This window comes from Pteronotus mesoamericanus, unplaced genomic scaffold, assembly GCF_021234165.1.
Source record: "Pteronotus mesoamericanus isolate MK-2021 breed Mesoamerican mustached bat unplaced genomic scaffold, CSHL_Meso_final contig_56, whole genome shotgun sequence".
Taxonomy (NCBI): domain Eukaryota; kingdom Metazoa; phylum Chordata; class Mammalia; order Chiroptera; family Mormoopidae; genus Pteronotus; species Pteronotus mesoamericanus.
The window spans coordinates 16,493,718-16,512,353 of record NW_026555201.1 but is presented as its reverse complement, the minus strand read 5'-3'; the positions used below and the strand labels follow the sequence as shown (position 1 = coordinate 16,512,353).

The following is an 18,636-nucleotide window of genomic DNA, read 5'->3' as shown; positions in this document are numbered from 1 at the left end:
TGCTTATAATATGTATGTATTTTTGTCTCTAATACTGCTTATAATATGTATGTCTCTAATACCGCTTATAATATGTATTTTTTTCTATAAAGAGAGATGATTTAAGGTAATATGCTAAAATTCCTTTGTAACTGCAGCAGTCATCATTTTTAAAATATACTGTTTATTATACAACCAGCATTGTTAAAATAGTAGAAATTTTTAAAGTAAAGTACACAAATACAAAAACATTTTTATGTTTTCTTATTCAGCCTTACTTGTAATACTTGGCAGATATTTTCAATGGATTTTTCAGTTACTCTAATTACCTCATATATTTCAGGTGCTGGCTCAGGTGAAATGATTGTCACTTTACAAATAGAATTTAATTCGTAATATCAGTTGAAATGGTTCTGTTTTAGGAACAGGGTTTTATAAGTGGGGGATGTTTAATTTTTACTTGGAATAGAAGAAATTAATTTGGCTATATGTGTTAAGCATATATAAATAAAAATATACAGCGTATATTAAAGATGAGTTTATATTGTACTCTGCCAACAGGTAAAAAAGGACTGTATAACTATTTCCTGGAGACAATGTATCTTTAGAGTGTAAAGTAATTTAACATAGTACTTTATTAGGATCTGTACTGTTTACCAACATATTTAAATTCTTTAAGTATTTGAGAAAAGGTACACCATCTGTAAGGGGAGACTTAGGGTTTACATAGAGATTATTTGTAACTTTAAAATAATTACTTTACTTCATTTTATTTTAGCTTTCACTTAGCCTAAGTGCGTATGTCAGACCCTGAAGCTTATAAAATTCTCTAGATTTTGTATTGATGAGTTGAATTCAGAAGGTAAAGAATGGTAGTCACAGAGTCACATTCTCCTTAGAAGTTCCAGCTGGTATGTTAATTATATTACTGTTAATTATTCCAGTATGATTAGTTTCTACTGTAGTTAAGATAGTAAAGCAATATGAAAGTAGGTTACTTCATTACAAAATACAAACCAGAGAGGGCACTGTAATGCTATCTTTAGTAGATGAGGCAATTGATTGTAATGTCAGAAACTACACTGAAATCATGCAGTGATTCATTTGTCAAATATTTATTCAGTCATTTAGCAAGTATTTATTGTCACTTTTATGCCAAGGGATACAGATAAAAACAAAGTCACTACCCTTTTTAAGTTTATACTTAACTAGTCTTCAATTGTGCAAATGATACAGGATATCCAAATGATTTTTATACTATGCACATCCTTTTTTGTTTGTGCAGTTGCTAATGTTTGTGACTGGGGTAAGAGAAAAACAGAAAAACAGGATTTCTGTCTTTTTCTAAAGTATACTCTGTATATTGCTATTTCTACAAACTTCAAGGTTATCAAAATCATACAGTAAGAAGTTAGAAATGGGTGAATTGAACTAAATGTACACTTTTTTATATACTAAAGTTATTCAAGAAGGAGCTGCCTGTGTCTCACTGATGGAATACCTAAGCATTACTTTAATTCTATTAGTTGTTCTTCTCATCATGTATTTTAAATTAGCCTAAAGTGTACTGCCTGATATTACAAAAAATGTAACAGACGTAGATCATAAAGCATAATTACATAGTCAGTACCTTTTGAACTACCACTTAAGAGCTTGCATCTTGAAAATAATTCATGTCCGTCTCTGTGGCCCTTCTCTCTTCTTTGCCTGTGCCTGCCACCCAGAGATGACTGTTTTGTATTTTTTACATTCTTTGCTTTCTTAAAAAATAGATTTTCTTTGTTATTTTAAAACTATGTGCATATCACTAATGTTTGCTAGGTTTTTAATTCTATCAGAAACGTAGCATGATAACGTCATCTTTTAGGACTTCTTTTTGTAACTAACATTTTATTTCTAATATTCAGCCATGTCATTGAGTATAGCGATAGATCACCCCTTTTTTAGTGTTATGTACTATTTTATTATATGCATATACCACCACATATAAATCCATTGTGTTTTCTTTCTTTTGTTAAGTCCATTTTATTTTCTTTCTTTTGTTAAATCCATTTTATTTTCAATTGATGAGTAAAGTTTTGATTTTTGCTACTGTGAATGAAGTTACTATCAAAATTCTAATTTTTGTCTTTTCATACACACAGATAAGAGTATTTCTAGTTATAAAGCCAACACTGGAATTGTTGGACCCATAAGTATACTGAAATTTAATACGACAGGTCTAAATAGTTTTCTGGACTGCTTCAATTGGTTTATACTCCACCATCAGTGTTTAAAATGTCTCATTGATCCTACCCTTATCTATTTGCTATATTCAGACTTACTAATTTTTGTCAGTTTTACTGTGTAAAATATTTATTTGTGATTTTGATTCGTATTTTTTTATTACTAAGAGAGTGCGTCTTTTTTTGTATATTTATTGACCATGTGCATTTTTTTCTTCCATGAAATCACCATTCAAGTTTTCCCCCAATTTTTTTTGTATTCAATTTTTTTTAATTGAGGCATAATTGACATACAACATTCTATTAATTTTGGGTAAATAACATAATGATTCAATTTGTACATATTGCAAAATAATCACAGCATGTCTAATTAACAACCATCACCATAGAATGTTACGGATATTTTTCTTGTGATGAGGATTTTTAAGATTTACTCTCTTAGCAATTTGAAAATATGCTGTGGAGTATTAACTATAGACTCCATGCTATATATTAATTACATCCACTTGACTTATTTATTTTATAATTGGAGGTTTGTACCTTTGACCCCTTTCACTCATTGTGCATCCCCTTCCAACCTCTTCACCTCTGGCAATCACCAGTCTGTTCTCTGTATCTGTGAGCTCAGTTTTTATTTTGCTAGTTTTATATTTGTCTTTGTCTGTCTTATTTAACTTAGTATAATGCCCTCAAGGTCCATTTGTGTTGTGTTGCTACTTCATTCTTCTTAGGCTAAGTAATACTCCATTGTATATATGAACTGCATTTTCTGTATCCATTTATGCATTGATAGACACTTATGTTGTCTCCATATCTCGGCTATTGTAAGTAATGCTGCAGTGAACATTGGGGAGCATATATATTTTCAACATAGTGTTATTTTCATGTAAATACACAGAAATGGAATTGCTGGATCAGATGGTAGTTCTATTTTTTAACTTTTTGAGGAACCTCCATACTGTTCTCCATATGGCTGCACCGATTTACATTCCTACCACCAATGTGAAAGGATTTCCTTTTCTCTACATCCTCACCAACATTTTTTTTTTTTATTTTTTAATAATAGCCATTCTGAGGAATGTGGGGTATCTTACTGTGGTTTGTGGTTTTGACTTACATTTCTGTAATGATTAGTGATGTTGAGCACCTTTTCTTGTACCTGTTGGACATCTACATGCCTTTTCTGGAAAAATGTCTGTTTTGATACTGTGTCCATTTTTTAATAGGGATTTTTGTTTGTTTTTTACTGTTGAATTGTATGAGTTCTTTATTATTTTGGTTATTAGCCCCTTAACAGATATTTGATTTACATATATATTTCTCCCATTCAGTAGGGTACCTTCTCATTTTGTTGATGGTTTTTCTTTGTTGTACAGAAGGTTTTTAGTTTGATATGGTCCTACTAGTTTATTTTTTGCTTTTGGAGTCAGATCCAAAAAATCATTGCAGAGTCTGATATCAAGGAATTGTTGCCTATTGCTTTTTTTCTATGAGCTTTATGGCTTCAGTCTTACATTCAAGTCTTCAATTCATTTTTAGTTAATTTTTGTGTATGTTGTAAGATAGCAGTCTAGTTTCATTCTTTTGCATGTGACTATATATAGTTTTCCCAACACCATTTGTTTATTTCTGGAGTTTATTTCTGTCCTTTTTTTCCTACTGTATATTATTGGCTGCTTTGTCATAAATTTATTACCAGTATAGGCATAGGTTTATTTCTGGGTTCTCAATCCTGTTCCACTGATTTTTGTGTCTTTTTTATGTCAGTACTATACTGTTTGTATTACTACAGCTTTGCAGTATATTTGAAACCAGGGAGATTAATGCCTTCAGGTTAGTTCTTTCTCAAGACTTTTTGGATTTGCAGGGTCTTCTGGGATTCTGTACAAATTTTAGGATTGTTTGCTCTATTTTTGTGAAAAATGCCTTTGGAATTTTGATAAGGATTGAATTGAGTCCATAGATTGCTTTGGGTAGTATGGGCATTTTCAACAATATTAATTCTTCTATTTCATCAGCCATAAAAAATCTTTTCATCTATTTGTATCTTCTCAGTTTCTTTCATCAGTGTCTTAACAGTTTTCAGTGTCAAGTAGTTCCTACTTTCAGTGTAAAGTAGACTGAAACTGTAGATAATACCAAACCCTCTATGTACTGTTTTTTTCCTATATATACATACATGCCTGTGATAAAGTTTAATTTATAAATTAGACACAGTAAGAGATTAACAGCAGCTAATAATAAAATAAAATAATTATAATATACTGTAATAAAAGTTATGTGAACGTGGTCTCTCAAAATATCTTATTGTACATACAGCATGGAAATGCTGGACAGAGGCATGATTTATGTCTCAGGTGGGGTGGCACGCGATTTCATCAAACTACTCAGAATGACACACAATTTAAAAAGTTTATTTCTAGAATTTTCCATGTAATATTTTTTGGATTGCAGTTGACCATGGATAACAAACCATAGAAAGCAAAATCACAGATAAGGGAGAACTATTGTATAAGTCTTTCACCTCCTTGGTTCAATTTATTTCTTGGTATTTTGTTCTTTTTTGATGAACCCCCCCACCCCTGCCATTTTTATATTGCAGTATTCGTCTTCTTCTAATTGATTTATGAGTTTTTTAAAAAACATTCTGGATACTAACCTTTTGTTAATTATGTGTTGCAGATATCTTCTGTTTTATTTTTTTTCAATTTCTTTATGATATCTTTTGTTTAAATTAATTCTATATTTTAAAAAAAATGTAGTGGAATTTATCAATTCTTTCTTTTATGGTTAGTTATTTGTTCTATTTTTTTTTTTTAGAAGAATCATTCCTTATCCCATGTTTATAAAGATACTTTTTTATATTCAAAAAGCTTTCAAGTTTTGCTTTTTACATTTATGTCTTTAATTTTCATTAGATTGTACTTTGTGTGTGGTTTGAGGGTAGGGACCTATTCTTCCAATATGAATAACCAATTTTCCTAGTATTAGTAATTGAAGAGTCTTTTCTATTCCTACTTTTAGTGTATATCCAAGCTTCATGTAATTATGGGTTTGTTTCTGAGAGCTGTCTGTTATGTTCTTTAGGTCAGTGTGTCTTTCCACATCACCATACATTTTTAATTTCAATAATAATTTTAGGGGGTTAAATGGATCTTGGTTCACTATGTACTTTTTGATAGTGAAGCTTCATCAAAATATAAAACATTCACTTTCAGTGTGCCAGGACCCTACCAGGACTTGTGGACTTTGAGAAAATTAGGCAGACAAAATTTCTTTCTCTTAGAGAATTTATGGATTAATGAAGGCAGATAATAAATAAGTGACGTGATTTCAGATAGTGATGAGAGCTATACTAAAAATCATAAAAAGTGATAGAATATAACTGTGGTGGAGTAGGCACTAATGGGAAAAAACCAAAATAATTGATAAGTTATACTATATTAAAACAGGAACTTATTTATCAAAAGGTACCATGAAGGGCTTTTCTGAAGAGATGACATTTGACCTAAACAACACATGAGGAGAGGGGTTAACAATAAGATTTGGAGCACGAGTATTTCAGGTAGAGGGAACAAGAAGTGTAAAGGCCCAGAGACGGGGAGCAAGATGATTTGTTTTGAGGAATACCAAGAAGGTCGTTATGGCTGGAGCCAAGGGAGGGGAGAGGAGAGTGGTAGAGAATGAGATTGGAAAAATAAGTAGGGGCCAGACACCATTGAATCCTTAGGCCATGGAATTTATTGCAGGTTTAATGAAGAGCCATTGAGGATATTTCTCCATGATGCGACTCTGATTTATGATTTACAAAGATTGCTTGGGTTTTCGTGTAGAGAATGAAACTCTACACAAGTGAGGAGCAAGCCATAGTCTGGAGACTAGGTAGAAATCTGCTGCTGTGATCCAGTGGAAAGGTAATAGTGGCTTGGAACAGGGTGGTGGTTGTTGAAGTGGGGATACATAGAAAGACTCCAGGTAAATTTTGAAGGTAGACTATAAAGACCTCAGAGATAAATGGGATGTGAAGTGTGAAAGAAAGAAAAATTGGGTAATACATCTAAGGGTTTGGGTTTTTCTTGCCTGAGAATGTTGGGGAGGGAAATGGTGATTCCATTAACTGAGAGGAGAAAGGCAGGTTTGGAAGATAAGCAGAATCAAAAATTACATTCTGGATATATGGAGTTGCCTACTAAAGAACAGAGGCAGGCAATTGGATATGTGAGTTTGAGGTCAGGAGGAGATATAAATTTAGGAGCCAACAGTAAGTAGATTCTTTTTTTTTTAATTTTATTTTAATTATTTTTTCAAATACATTTGTCTCTGCCTACCCCCCATGATTCTTTTTTTAATGGACTTGATGGGAAAATAAACTTTTTATGTCTTGGGTGATAGATGGAAGTATTTGAATTCTTGCTTTGAAATTTAAGGAGCTAAAATATAATTTTGAAAACAGCACAATAGAAAATATGTTAATGAAATTTGATTAAAAAAGACAGTGATAAAAGTGTCAGTATGAAGTTCTGGTTAAGATAAAAATTAAATATAGAGTGTAGACAGAATCTTTGTTGCTCAAAATAAAAGTAAATCTTTGTAAGCTGAAAGCACAAAAACATAAAAGGCTGTAGAAAGAATCCTAGGGCACTGTGGTGTTGCTTAGGATTATTTGCCCTATCCCTTCATTGAATATTTTTCTCTTTTCTGTTCTCTCTGGAATGGGATTTCGCTTTCCTCTGTCAGTAGCTTGGCTAAAGTGGGTGAATAGCAATCTGAAACACTTTAAATTCGTTATTGTGGCAGCAACTTTTTAGGGGCCAGATTTTGAAACCAAAATTGTCTTGAGTTAGACTCTTAACCTCTGTTACTTGGTTTTAGGCAAGACATTCTCTGAACCTCAAGTTTCCCATGTTTAAAACAGGAATGATACCTACTGTCCATGAAAATTAGAAATTCTAGTGAATATTATGTTATACTGCTACTAATTTGTATTTTTTTCTGCCTACTTATGAGGTTTAGTATCTTTTTATGTTTATTGACCATGTATGTTTCCTCTGCAAAATGGCTATCGTGTGCTTATTGTTCTGTTGGTAAATATAAAGAGTTAGTACTCATAGTAATAGCTCAGTAAACCCTGGAGTAATTGTTCTTATCAGTTGAATATATATATTTTCATTTTTAAAATGTCGATATGTGTGTATAATTTTTCTTATACATTCCTATCAATTTCTTTGGGATTGATAGCAAATTAAAAGAAAACAAAACAATTATGCAAATTTATTAAAGTATTGAGTTGGTAAAATTAATGTAACCACTGAGGCAGGTTCAATCATAGTTCTGTTCCATGTTACCAACTATACAATTATGTAAATCTAGCACTGAAGTTCTAAAATATTTTCCCTTTTTTCCTTGAGCTGTGATAGCAAACAGTGAAGAATCTCAACTTCTGACACCGGGAAAGATGAGTCATCGCCAAGGGAAAGAAGCTTATCCAACGCCAACCAAAGATTTGTACCAGCCATCTTTTAGTCCAGCAAGTCCTCAAAGCCAGGGTAAGAGTTGTAGTTTTAATGCTTTTTGTTGCTGGCTTGTTTTTTAAGGGAAGAATGACATTTTGGGTCTATCATAATTTTTTTCTTTTGAACCCTCTGGCTTTATAGGGCTTTCTGTTTGTTTGTTTCGGACATCCATGCTACTCTTGAAATGGATACGTTTTCCTTTAGAGACCTTTAATTTCCCTTATATTTGCCAGCATCATTTGTTAGTTCTACCATTCTTCAAATTATTGATTCTCAAATTTTGTAGTCTCAGAATTCCTTTTCACTGGTAAAAATTTTGCAGACCCCAAAGAGCTTTTGTTTATGTGAGTTAGTTAACTTTACTATATTGTAAATTAAAATTAGGAAACTTTTAAATTGTTTGTTTATTTAATATTATTGTAATAAAGCCATACATGCGAGTATGAACACCATATTTTTATGAAAAAGTAACTCGGAGAAGAATGGTATTCTTCTAATTTCTTCAACCTTGGCACTATTAATATCTTGGGCTGGATGATCTATTGTGTGAATGGTCTTGTGCATTATAGAATGTTTTGCAGCATCACTGGCCTCTACCCAGTAGATGTTAGCACTTTCCCCAGTTGCAACAATCAGAAGTATCTCTAGACATTGCCAAATGTCCCTTGAGGAAACAAAATTGTGTTTGGTTGAGAACTACTATTGGACAATTTTTGAAAATCCTTTTAATTTCTAGCTTAAAAAAAGACACCTGAATTTTTACATCTGCTTCTGTGGTCAGGCTGTTGCGATGGGATGATTTGATATGACAGATTGGCCTCACACAAATGTGTCATTGGCCGTAATAGCTTTTATACATAATTGTGGTTTTGCTTCTTTGATACTACATCAAAATTGACAAGTGGTGCTTTCTTAAATGTTCATTGCAATATGGAATATGAAACCTTATCAGTAAGTTTTTTGGACTTTTGAATTAAAATCCATTGATTTATCCTGAACTTTGAATGGCTCTTTACTGTTATATGATTTTGAAATATTATGCATTAGTCATTTGGAAAATAGTTGCTCACTGAACTATGCAGATCTACCAAGTGTTGACACATTTTAAAATATACTAAAGAGGTGTAAAGAGGTGCTTTATACATACTTCTCATTTTTCACATGGAATATTAAAACCACCTATATTCAAGGTTTATGATTAATATTTTTACTGCTTCATCAAGAATATTCTTTAGGTGAAACTGGCCAGTTACTTCAAGGTCATGGCAGTGAAGAAATCAGTGTCTACTACTATAGTTTGGTGCCTCTGCCTTGATTCGTGCTAAAGTGCTAGCAGTTCTACCCAGCATTGCTTTTATACCATCAGTGGAAATGTCATGGCAATGAAAATGTATTATGAAATAGTTTTAACCTTTTAGACCTTTACAAGAGTATTGGGGACTCCCAGGGATCATGGTTCTAACTTTCTTATTCTTAATTGGTATGCTTTATATATTGGATTCTACTCCTTAGCTAAAGTTTATTTAATCAAATTCTTTGAACTCTTCTGTGGTACTACTGATAGCCATGGTAGAAAGACTTCTGCTTTCAAAACTAAAAAAATTGAAGTTAGAGAGAAACATTGATTGGTTGCCTCCTGTATGTACCAGGACTGGGGATTGTATGTGCCCAGACTGAGAATCGAACCCGCATCCTAGGTATGTGCTCTGACTGGGAATCAAACCCGCAGTCTTTTGGTTATGAGACGATGCTCCAACCAGCGGAGCACACTGGCCAGAGCTAGATGGAAACATTTTTATATAGCATTGTTAGAACTGGGGAAACTGTACCAGAAGATAAAAATAAATGCTGTTAACATTTATTGCTTAGTTGTGGAATATATTTTTGGAAAGTTATCATTTTTGTTGCCAAGATTTTTTTTGAAACCTGAAAATGCGTATATCGTACACTGGTATAAGTAAGTTTCATTAAGACAAAATTCTGAAAGGACACAGCTTACCTGGTTTTTCCGTTCTGTGCACCAGAATTTTACCGTTTTAGATAAGGCTTATCTGATTCATTTATCTGTGCACTAGAATATTTAGATGAATTCTTTTACCTTGAAACTTAATGAAGCAACATAAGGGTTAATTACTAATAATTTATCCTCATTTATATTTATCAAGAACATTTTCAGGCAAACAGGGAATTTGAGAAACTAGTACAATGAACACTACCATCAAGTAGATTTAAGCAGTTATTTAGCTTTGTTGTGTTTGTTTCATTTATTTAGGGGTGGAGCTGAAATATTTAGAGTAAATTGTAGGCCTCATGATATTGTGCCTTAGAATACTTAATGCATCTGTAAGGATTAGAACATTCTTATGTAACCACAAAACCTTTATTACAACTAACAAAATTAATAATTATTTAACATAACCTAACACCTAGTCCATATTCAAATGCCTCAAGTTATCCCCAAGTCTTTTCCAGCAGGCTTGTTAATGCCAGATCCAAGTAAGGTTCAGAAAATGGACAAATGTTACTTCGTAAATTAAATTCATATTACTTGGCTGCATATTTATCAAAAATACAGAATACTTGCCTCTACATGCATCAAATACAAAAAGGAAAATTGTAGCAGTAAACTGTGTAGGTGAAATTCTTTTACCATTCTTGCTAAGAGTTATCAACCTCTTGGACTTTGAAAACAAATGGGAAATCTCAACAGAAAAGAGCTGAGAAACTAGTGCATGTGAGATGTGATAACCCTTTAATGTTATATATATGAGATATGCATATACTATATAACGTACATGCAACATATGACATGTATATATCATATAATGTTAAGTAGAACACGTATCACATATAACATCTGTATACACTATATATATAAATGTAACTATAAAATAAAAACCCAAAGCCCTAGCTAGTATGGCTCAGTGGATTGAGCACCAGCCTGCAACCAAAGGGCCGCTGGTTCGATTCCCAGTCAGGGCACATGCCTGGGTTGTGGCCAGGTGCCCAGTAGGGGGTGTGGGAGAGGCAATTGCACATTGTTTCTCCCTCTCCTCTCTCCCTTTCTCTAAAAATAAATGAAATTTTTTAAAAAAAAACAAACAAACCCAGAATTATCTTCTGAAGGGTGGGGCCCTTGAAGTACGGGCTTCTCCAGGTAGGGGAGTGTTCTAGGAACCCATCCGTATCAGTGTACCAGCTGGCGCTGTTGTGAGAGGCTATACTTGGCTTCAGTGAATTTTTTTTTTTGAAGACCCTTTCAGTGTATCTGCCCATTTCATGATGGTGATTTACAAGCGCACCTGCCCACACCATGCTGCGTGTTCAGCAGTGTTTAACCAAAAACTGCTTGACCCCCATGCCCCACCCTCCCCCTTTACCTGATTTCACCCAGAGCGAGTTTTGTTTTTGTTTCCTGGGATGAAAAAGTCCTCAAAGGGACTGCTTTGCTGGTGTGGAACAAGTGAAACAAAACAACAGTAACAACAACAACAACAACAAAAAATGGTGGAAGCACTAAAAGGCATCAAAATCGAAGAATTCAAAAACTGCTTTGAGCAGTGGGAAAAAAGTCTCAATAGTTGTATTGCATCAAATAGAGAGTACTTTGACGGTATCTGAAGATTAAACATGTGAAAATAAATACACAATTTTTTAATAAATAAATTCTGTTCCATTTTGGGTGGTACCACCGTGTGTGTGTGTGTGTGTGTGTGTGAGAGAGAGAGAGAGAGACAGACTTGTTTATGGGGGTAAAGTATCCTTTAATGTTCTTAATGTTCTAATGTTCATCTTACTGCTTTGTTAAAAAGTAATAAAGCCTGGCAAGGATAAAGATCCTCTCATCTTTATAAAGATGCTTAAAACAATGCTAAATTATTCTTTCTCACTTTTCAATAAATGCTTTCAAAGTATTTCAGTTTCCCCTGGATAAGTATTGGGAAAGCCAAAAAGTGAGCATTGATACTGCAACATTTCAGAAGAGAAATTTAGAAAAAATATTTTATTTCGATTTTCTTAATTTGCCCAATACTATTGTACATTCTTTTTTATTAACAGGTACTTTCGTAGCTCTATGAAGCAACTACCCAAATTCAAGGAAACTCGAAAGAGAAAACAGCAATATCTTAAGAAATAACTTCAGAAATCTCTGTCATATTTTGGGGCTTGAAAAACTAAGTAGAAAATTAACATGAACTCTGATTTATACTAATTCTAAAGAAAACAACCTGTGGCTGTAAAACAAGCACAGCACTTTTTATTATTCATGCTTATAACTAAAAATCATTTAGGCGCTTACATTTATGTCATTCCCATTCTTAAAAAGTCAGCAGCTGGCTGTTGCCTTGAGCAGTGCTCCTGACTCTGGCTGTGCCTGAGAATCACCTGAGACTTTGCTTAAGATACAGATTCTACTGCAACCTTTTTTAAAATCTCTAGGGTGAGACTGTACTTATAAAGCTCTCCATGTGTATCTGATGCAGTAACATTTGGATGAGCAAGAAGAAATTGGCAGCCTAGAGCATAAATTACAGACTGCATAATCTGGTTGTAGTGCTCAAATGTAGTGTGCCTGATTTTATTCTACCCTTCCAATTTCGTTTTCTGTTTCCTTGCATCATGAACCCAGATAGATAGCTTTCTTCACTATTCCCCAGTGAGACTATGCTTTTGTTTTTTCTGGCCCTCCGCTGTGGAATATCCTCTCCCTTCACTTTGCTTATCTAATACTTCTCAAATTCCAGGGTGCTGTTAGTAAAAAAAAAAAAAAAATGGCCTCAGAGTAAAGATCAGATCAAGAGTGCTTCTGTAAAATTCTTTGTTGAGACCTCAGAAAGATTTAAGATAAGTCTTTTTAGAGCTTTTCTGCTACAGGCTTAAAGAGTCTTAAAGGTGTACCTTTTTTAGAATGTCTCAGCTAATCAAAAGACCTTCTAAGGACTCTTTAAGTCTGATGTCCCACAGCACCATGACACTCAGCCCAAAGTAGAAAGTGGCCTATCTCAAAGAGATTTATGGATGTGGCATCTGTCTAATGGAGTTAATTTCAATAAAGTTCATAAGAAATCCACAAAGTTTTTTATAAAAATGGTTCTAATGGAAGCACCACAGCATACACAGAAAAGAATAGGCATGGTTCAGCTAGAAAGAGGCTTTGTGTATATGGGGGATTCCAATCTTGTATGGGCAGGAAGCAGATAGAGAAAGCTACACTGATGTAAACATGGACTATTTCTTAAGAAATAGGAAGAGTGGCTCAGAAGATGGAGCCAGGACCCCAGAGGCAGTCAGAATTCACAGGGGGACTGTTTTTCAGGGAGCAGAAACTGTGTTCTAAGCAAGTTGCTGATGACATGAGCTGAGCAGGTTTCACAGTTGCTATGTGCCTTCTGTGTAGCTCTCCATCCCCTGTATCTTTTGAGCTCAATTGTCTATTGCAGTTCTATCCCTGGCTTTTTGCAGTGGAGCAGATAAGTTATCTTTTGAGGTGATGGGGATTTTGGCTTAAGAGGAGTTCTATCTAAGCTCTGTGTGAGGAACTAAACCCAAGGAGAACCGTCTGTACTTGAACCTGATTTCAGGGTCACAAGATCCTGGCCTTCCATCTAGAGCTGCAGTAGGATACCATTTTGGTGAGGGTTTGAGGGGGTGGGCAGTAAGGGAGGGCATTGAGTGTATTTTGCATGTGGAAGGAAGTGAATTAGGTGAACTGTGGTATATTTAATTTTTAAAGACAACTGCAACATTATCTTTTATGTCCCATGCGCTTTTTCTATGTGTTCTTGCAACTTGCCCACCAAGAAATGGAGTCTATTCCTACTCCACCTCTACCCCTGTTGAATCTATACTTGCCATGTAGATCTTTTATCTGCTGGTTCCTACCCTTGTAAAGCTTACAGTCTCGTTTTTGAATGAATAAATGCAATTTGGGGGATGATCTTCATGTGTTGGTAGCTGTTCTCCAATATGAACCTTACATGTAATATTAAGGGAGTCCTACAAGACATTAGATGACCATACAGCAGGAAATAATGGCATTTGTTTTGATGATATTTGTTGGACTCATATTATTAAGCTACCATCTATTGAGCACTTACTGATGTTGGCTCTCATGGCAGAAGTTATATGTACAAACAATCCCACAAGAAGGGGCTCAGTTACTTTGTCTGCTTTACAAGTGAAAAAAACTAAAGATTAGGGACATTAAAAATTTGTTTAGCCCTGGCCAGTGTGGCTCAGTTGGTTGGAGCATCGCCCTATAAACTGAAAGGTTGCAGGTTCGATTCCCTGTCAGGACATGTGCCTGGGGTGTGGGTTCATTCCCCTTCGGAGCATGTAAAGGAGGGAACTGATCGATGTTTCTTGCATCAGTGTTTCTCTCCCTCTCATCCTCTCTCTCTAAAATCAATAAGTATGTCCTCTGGTGAGAATAAAAAAATTGTTTAAATTTACAAAACTAGTAAATGTCAGAAGCAGATTTCAAATTGAGGACTATCAAAGACCACATTTTTAACTGCCCTACTATACTGGAGTGAATTACAGAGTCACCTATTTTCTTCTTTGTGTTATACATGCCAGGGTGCTAGAAATTTATGTTTGCCAGTGCTTTAAAAATAGAAGGATTCTCATTCTTCCTCTTTTTTAGCTGAGTCTCTTTCATGCTTATTATTTCATACCAATTTATAGTACATCACTATCCCTTAAAAACATTTTTTTTTTCTTTTGCAGTGCATTCCCTCCATCATTTTAGGATTTTCTTTTTTTGAAGGAACTGGGAGACTCTGACTCTCCTCACTAAAGCCCACACACATCAAAATATTCTTTTATTTGTTATTCACTTAGATTATGATGATGAATCAGGTTATTCCAAAAATTGTGTATTTGCCAAACTTTTTCCCTTATTCAAAGACTAAGTACCAGTTTTCTTCAAAGTATTTTTAACTTAGGTGAGTTATTGAAAAGTGATTATAGATTTTCAATAGGATGGTAGTTGTTTTATGTAGGGTGACTTCTTTGAGCTTAATGTATGTCAGTTGTTTTTCAAGAAAGACATAGGTTATAATTAGGCTTGTTGTCTCCCTTATTCTCTCTCTGTTTGAATAAGGGCAAAACCACGAGAGCCTAGTGACTCAATATAGCTCATTCCTCTGGATCCCATTTGAGACTGTGATCAAAGCTTGTTGAGTTAATATGATTTATCTTGTAGCTACCTTTTCACTTTTTGGTCATAAAAGACTATTTTGCATGGCTTTATTTTTAAAAAATTATCTTTCAATTGTGGTACTTCGTGAGAGAATATGAAATGTTGTTTTGCCAAAACTTAAATGAGTCCAGTTCAAATTAATTTTTAAGTATTTAAAATTTTAAAAACTCTAAAACTAAAAGTTTTACCTACTTAATTAGTTTTATTAAAGTTAATTTAGATAATGCTTGTTTCATCTAGGCTAGAATTAAAATGTCCATATTTAGTATTGTGTTTAACTTAGTAACTTCTCTTAAACCTGAGAAGTCCTTCCCCTTGAATGCTCTGGCAGCATTACACAGGACACATCTACAACTTAATAGAAAACTCCAAAGTAAAAGATTTTCTTTGACAGAGAGTTTACTAGTATGAAGATGTACCAGATTCTCCAGGGTGACAGTTGTAGACATTAATGGTATAATCTCAGGTGACTAACACTGAGTACCTTCATTAAACTGGTTCACAGACAAAAGGAGACCTAGGAGTTAGTTTCTTCCATGAACTGAAGCATTTCTCCTTCTTTGGTAAGGCATTCCTAAGATCAATTCTGAACATATATGAGAACACATGTGTATGGAAAACATACCAAGTGTGTTCTTGGATATGTGTGTTCAAGCTATATTCAAAATAAAATCAAAATAAATCAAAATAAAATATTTTTTCTAAATTTCTCTTCTGAAATGTTGCAATATCTATGTTTAATCTTCAGTTTTCCCAGTGTTTCTACAGGGGAAACTGGAATATGTGGGTTATATTCCATAAAAATTGTTTTGCCTAAAAGAGGGCTTGGATTTATCTCTCCCACCCCACCCCCACTTACCTTTAATTTTTTCTTCCCTGAATGCTGTGCTTTGTCTTATAGGTTGTTTTCTTTAGAATTAGTATAAATTAGAGTTCGTGTTACTTTTATATTTAGTTTTTCAGCCTCAAAATATGTCAGATTTTTGAAGTTATTTCTTAAGACACTGCTCTTTTCTGTTTTGAAATTCCTTGAATTTGGGTAGTTGCTTCATAGAACTATGAAAGTACCTGTTAATTAATAAAAGAGAATGTACAATAGTATTGGGCAAATTAAGAAAATCAAAATAAAATATTTTTTCTAAATTTCTCTTCAGAAATGTTGCAATATCTATGTTTACTCTTCAGCTTTCCCAGTGTTTCTACAGGGGAAACTGAAATATTTTGAAAGTTCTTACTGAAAAGTGAGAAAGAATAATTTAGCATTGTTTTAAGAATCTTTACAAAGACGAGGGGAGCCTGTCTTATACTTGCCAGGCCTTATTACTTTTTAACAAAACAGTAAGATGAACATTAGAACACCAAAGGACACTTTACCCCCATAAACATCACATATATAAGCGTGCTCGTGCGTATACACACACACACACTGGTTTTTTTTTTTTTGACTTAAGACAAAATTAAAGGATTATCAGATGTCACATGTACTAGTTTCTCAGCTCTTTTCTATTGAGATTTTCCCCAATTTATTTCTGAAGTCTGAGACATTGATAACTAACCCTTAGCAAGAGTGGTAAAAGAATAGCAACTATACAGTTTAGTGCTACAGTTTTCCTTTTCTTATTTGATGCATATAGAGGGGAGTTTCTGTATTTTTGATAAATATGTAGCAAGATAATACCAGTTTAACTTACCAAGTAACATTTGTACATTTTCTGAGAGAAGATAAACAGTACTCACAGCTGGGAGTACTTTTTTGTTTCCATTTCCTTTGGTAGTTGTAGTTTTGGACATATCTAAATTTCACTTAAGAATGAAACAGTAAAAGTTCAGCAAACTTATCTCTTTCTAGGTGAAGGAAAGATGTTTGTGGCAGATGGACAAATACCACCTTCAGAGTATTTTCCAAGGGTCTCCTTTATGGAACTGGCTCTTACGTAGACTCCTCAATGCATAGTTCCGTACTAGAGAGTAAAAGCACACCAAAAATGATGTTCTCAGCCACTCCCTTCAGGAGTTTAATTTGTAATTAGGAAATATAAGGACAAAAACTGGGAAACATGTAAGGGAACTTTCAGTTTCCAGTAACAGGGCAATCTGGATGTCCCAAAAAAACCCCGAAAACAAAACAAACCCTGCCTAGTAAGAACATCAAAATCCTAGATACAGTGTTTTGAAATTTGATTTTTAAGGTGAACTGTCAGTGAAGTAACAAAATTAATAGGAGGTGGCAGAATTATTGAGAGAGTAGGAATCCGGATGAAACCTGGAACCAGCATTTGTCCTAACAGTTGCTAATATCTGAAAGTCTAAAGCTTAGGTTTTAACAAGAGAAAGGAGAAAAGACCTATGGCTCATTCGTGATGGAAATTTGAATTGGAGATCTCTCCATATGAAATTAGGAGTCCTGAAGGGCAGCATTCTTAGTTTAAAAAAAAACAAAACAAAACTGGAAAACATGCCCACAGAGGAGGTTGGTGCTGTATTTCCCTGTCTTGGTCTTGTCTCTAGGTAGAATGGGAGAGAGAGACTGTTCCTTAGGATGCACAAATACATACTAATGTAGGCCTGTGGCTGGAATTCGTGCTATCTGTGAGAAAAAGAAAAACACCTCCCAGTTTAGTTTAAAATGATGTTGGGTTATAATAGTGTTCATAGGCTTTTTAGTGAAAAAATATTTTAAACTCAGGCCTCAAAGAATTACATATGAGCTCATAATTAAAAATCAATAGACAACAACGAGTTGCCATATTTACCCTATTAAAATGGCTAAAATTTAAAACACTGACACCACCAAATGCTGGCAAGGGTGTGGAAAAATCAGTAAACACGTGGTAAACCACCATCAGAGTGAGTCTGCATAAATTACCCACCATCCAGACCAAAGTCTGCACCAATTAGAGTAAGTTTCAAGTTCTAATTTAATGGGTTAAAGGCAGTATTAAAAGAGATAATGCTAAAAACCTTTCAGAATTGATGAAAGTCAACAGTCATCTGGTTAAGGAGGCTTTAAAATTCCCAAACAAGAAATCTAAAAAAAATAGTAGTTTAATGTTTATATTTGACAAAAAAGGAGGCAGGAAAGTAATGAATTAAGTAAACACTGAACTTAGAAAAATAATAGAAATAACCCAAAGTAAATAGAAGGGAGGAAATAATAGATAAGAGAACAGGCATAGTTGAGAGTATCAGGAAAGACAAACCTGGTTCTTAGAAAAGCTTCAAAAGAATTATGAAACCTTTGTCAAGATTAAGGTGAAAATAGACATCATTAGCAATAAAAAGGAGACAACTAAAATTCAAGCATATTTTTAAAAGATAACATAAAGCCAATACATTTGAAAATTTTTAATCTCTGAAATGGTTTGAATCTTTAATTGATGGTGTTTTACAATCTCTGTTGGCCATTATTAAGCACTTTATAACATCTGTGAATTTGGGATATGTGTTATGCTTGTTAAAATTGCCATCAGTCTTGTTTTTTCCCTTCACAGTGATGACATTTCTGAAAGTCAGGAACATAGCTAATAGTTGATGGCATCTTAGAATTGATGGTATAGAAAAAGGAATATTCTCTAAATGAGGATTGTATATGAAAAACAGACAAGGACATTACAAGAAAGAAAAGTTGCAAGACATGCTTGCTCATGCAGCAATTCTAAATAAGTTGTTAGAAAACTGGATCAAGCAAAATATTTAAAAAAAATACTAAATTACA

At 33.9% G+C, this 18,636-nt stretch overlaps 1 protein-coding gene across 7 annotated transcripts in view; it reads left to right on the top strand.

Moving 5' to 3' along the window:
• The window catches only part of OSBPL8 (oxysterol binding protein like 8), a 173,714-nt gene that overhangs the window by 69,779 nt on the left and 85,299 nt on the right, over positions 1 to 18,636 (top strand). For 5 of the 7 annotated variants that reach the window (XM_054580140.1, XM_054580135.1, XM_054580133.1 and 2 more), the window contains one exon: positions 7,613 to 7,750. In XM_054580140.1, coding sequence (XP_054436115.1) covers positions 7,660 to 7,750 — 91 coding nt within the window. In that variant the 5' untranslated portion in view covers positions 7,613 to 7,659. The remainder of the gene's footprint in view (positions 1 to 7,612; positions 7,751 to 18,636) is intronic. The other 2 variants (XM_054580134.1, XM_054580139.1) reach the window with 1 other exon arrangement.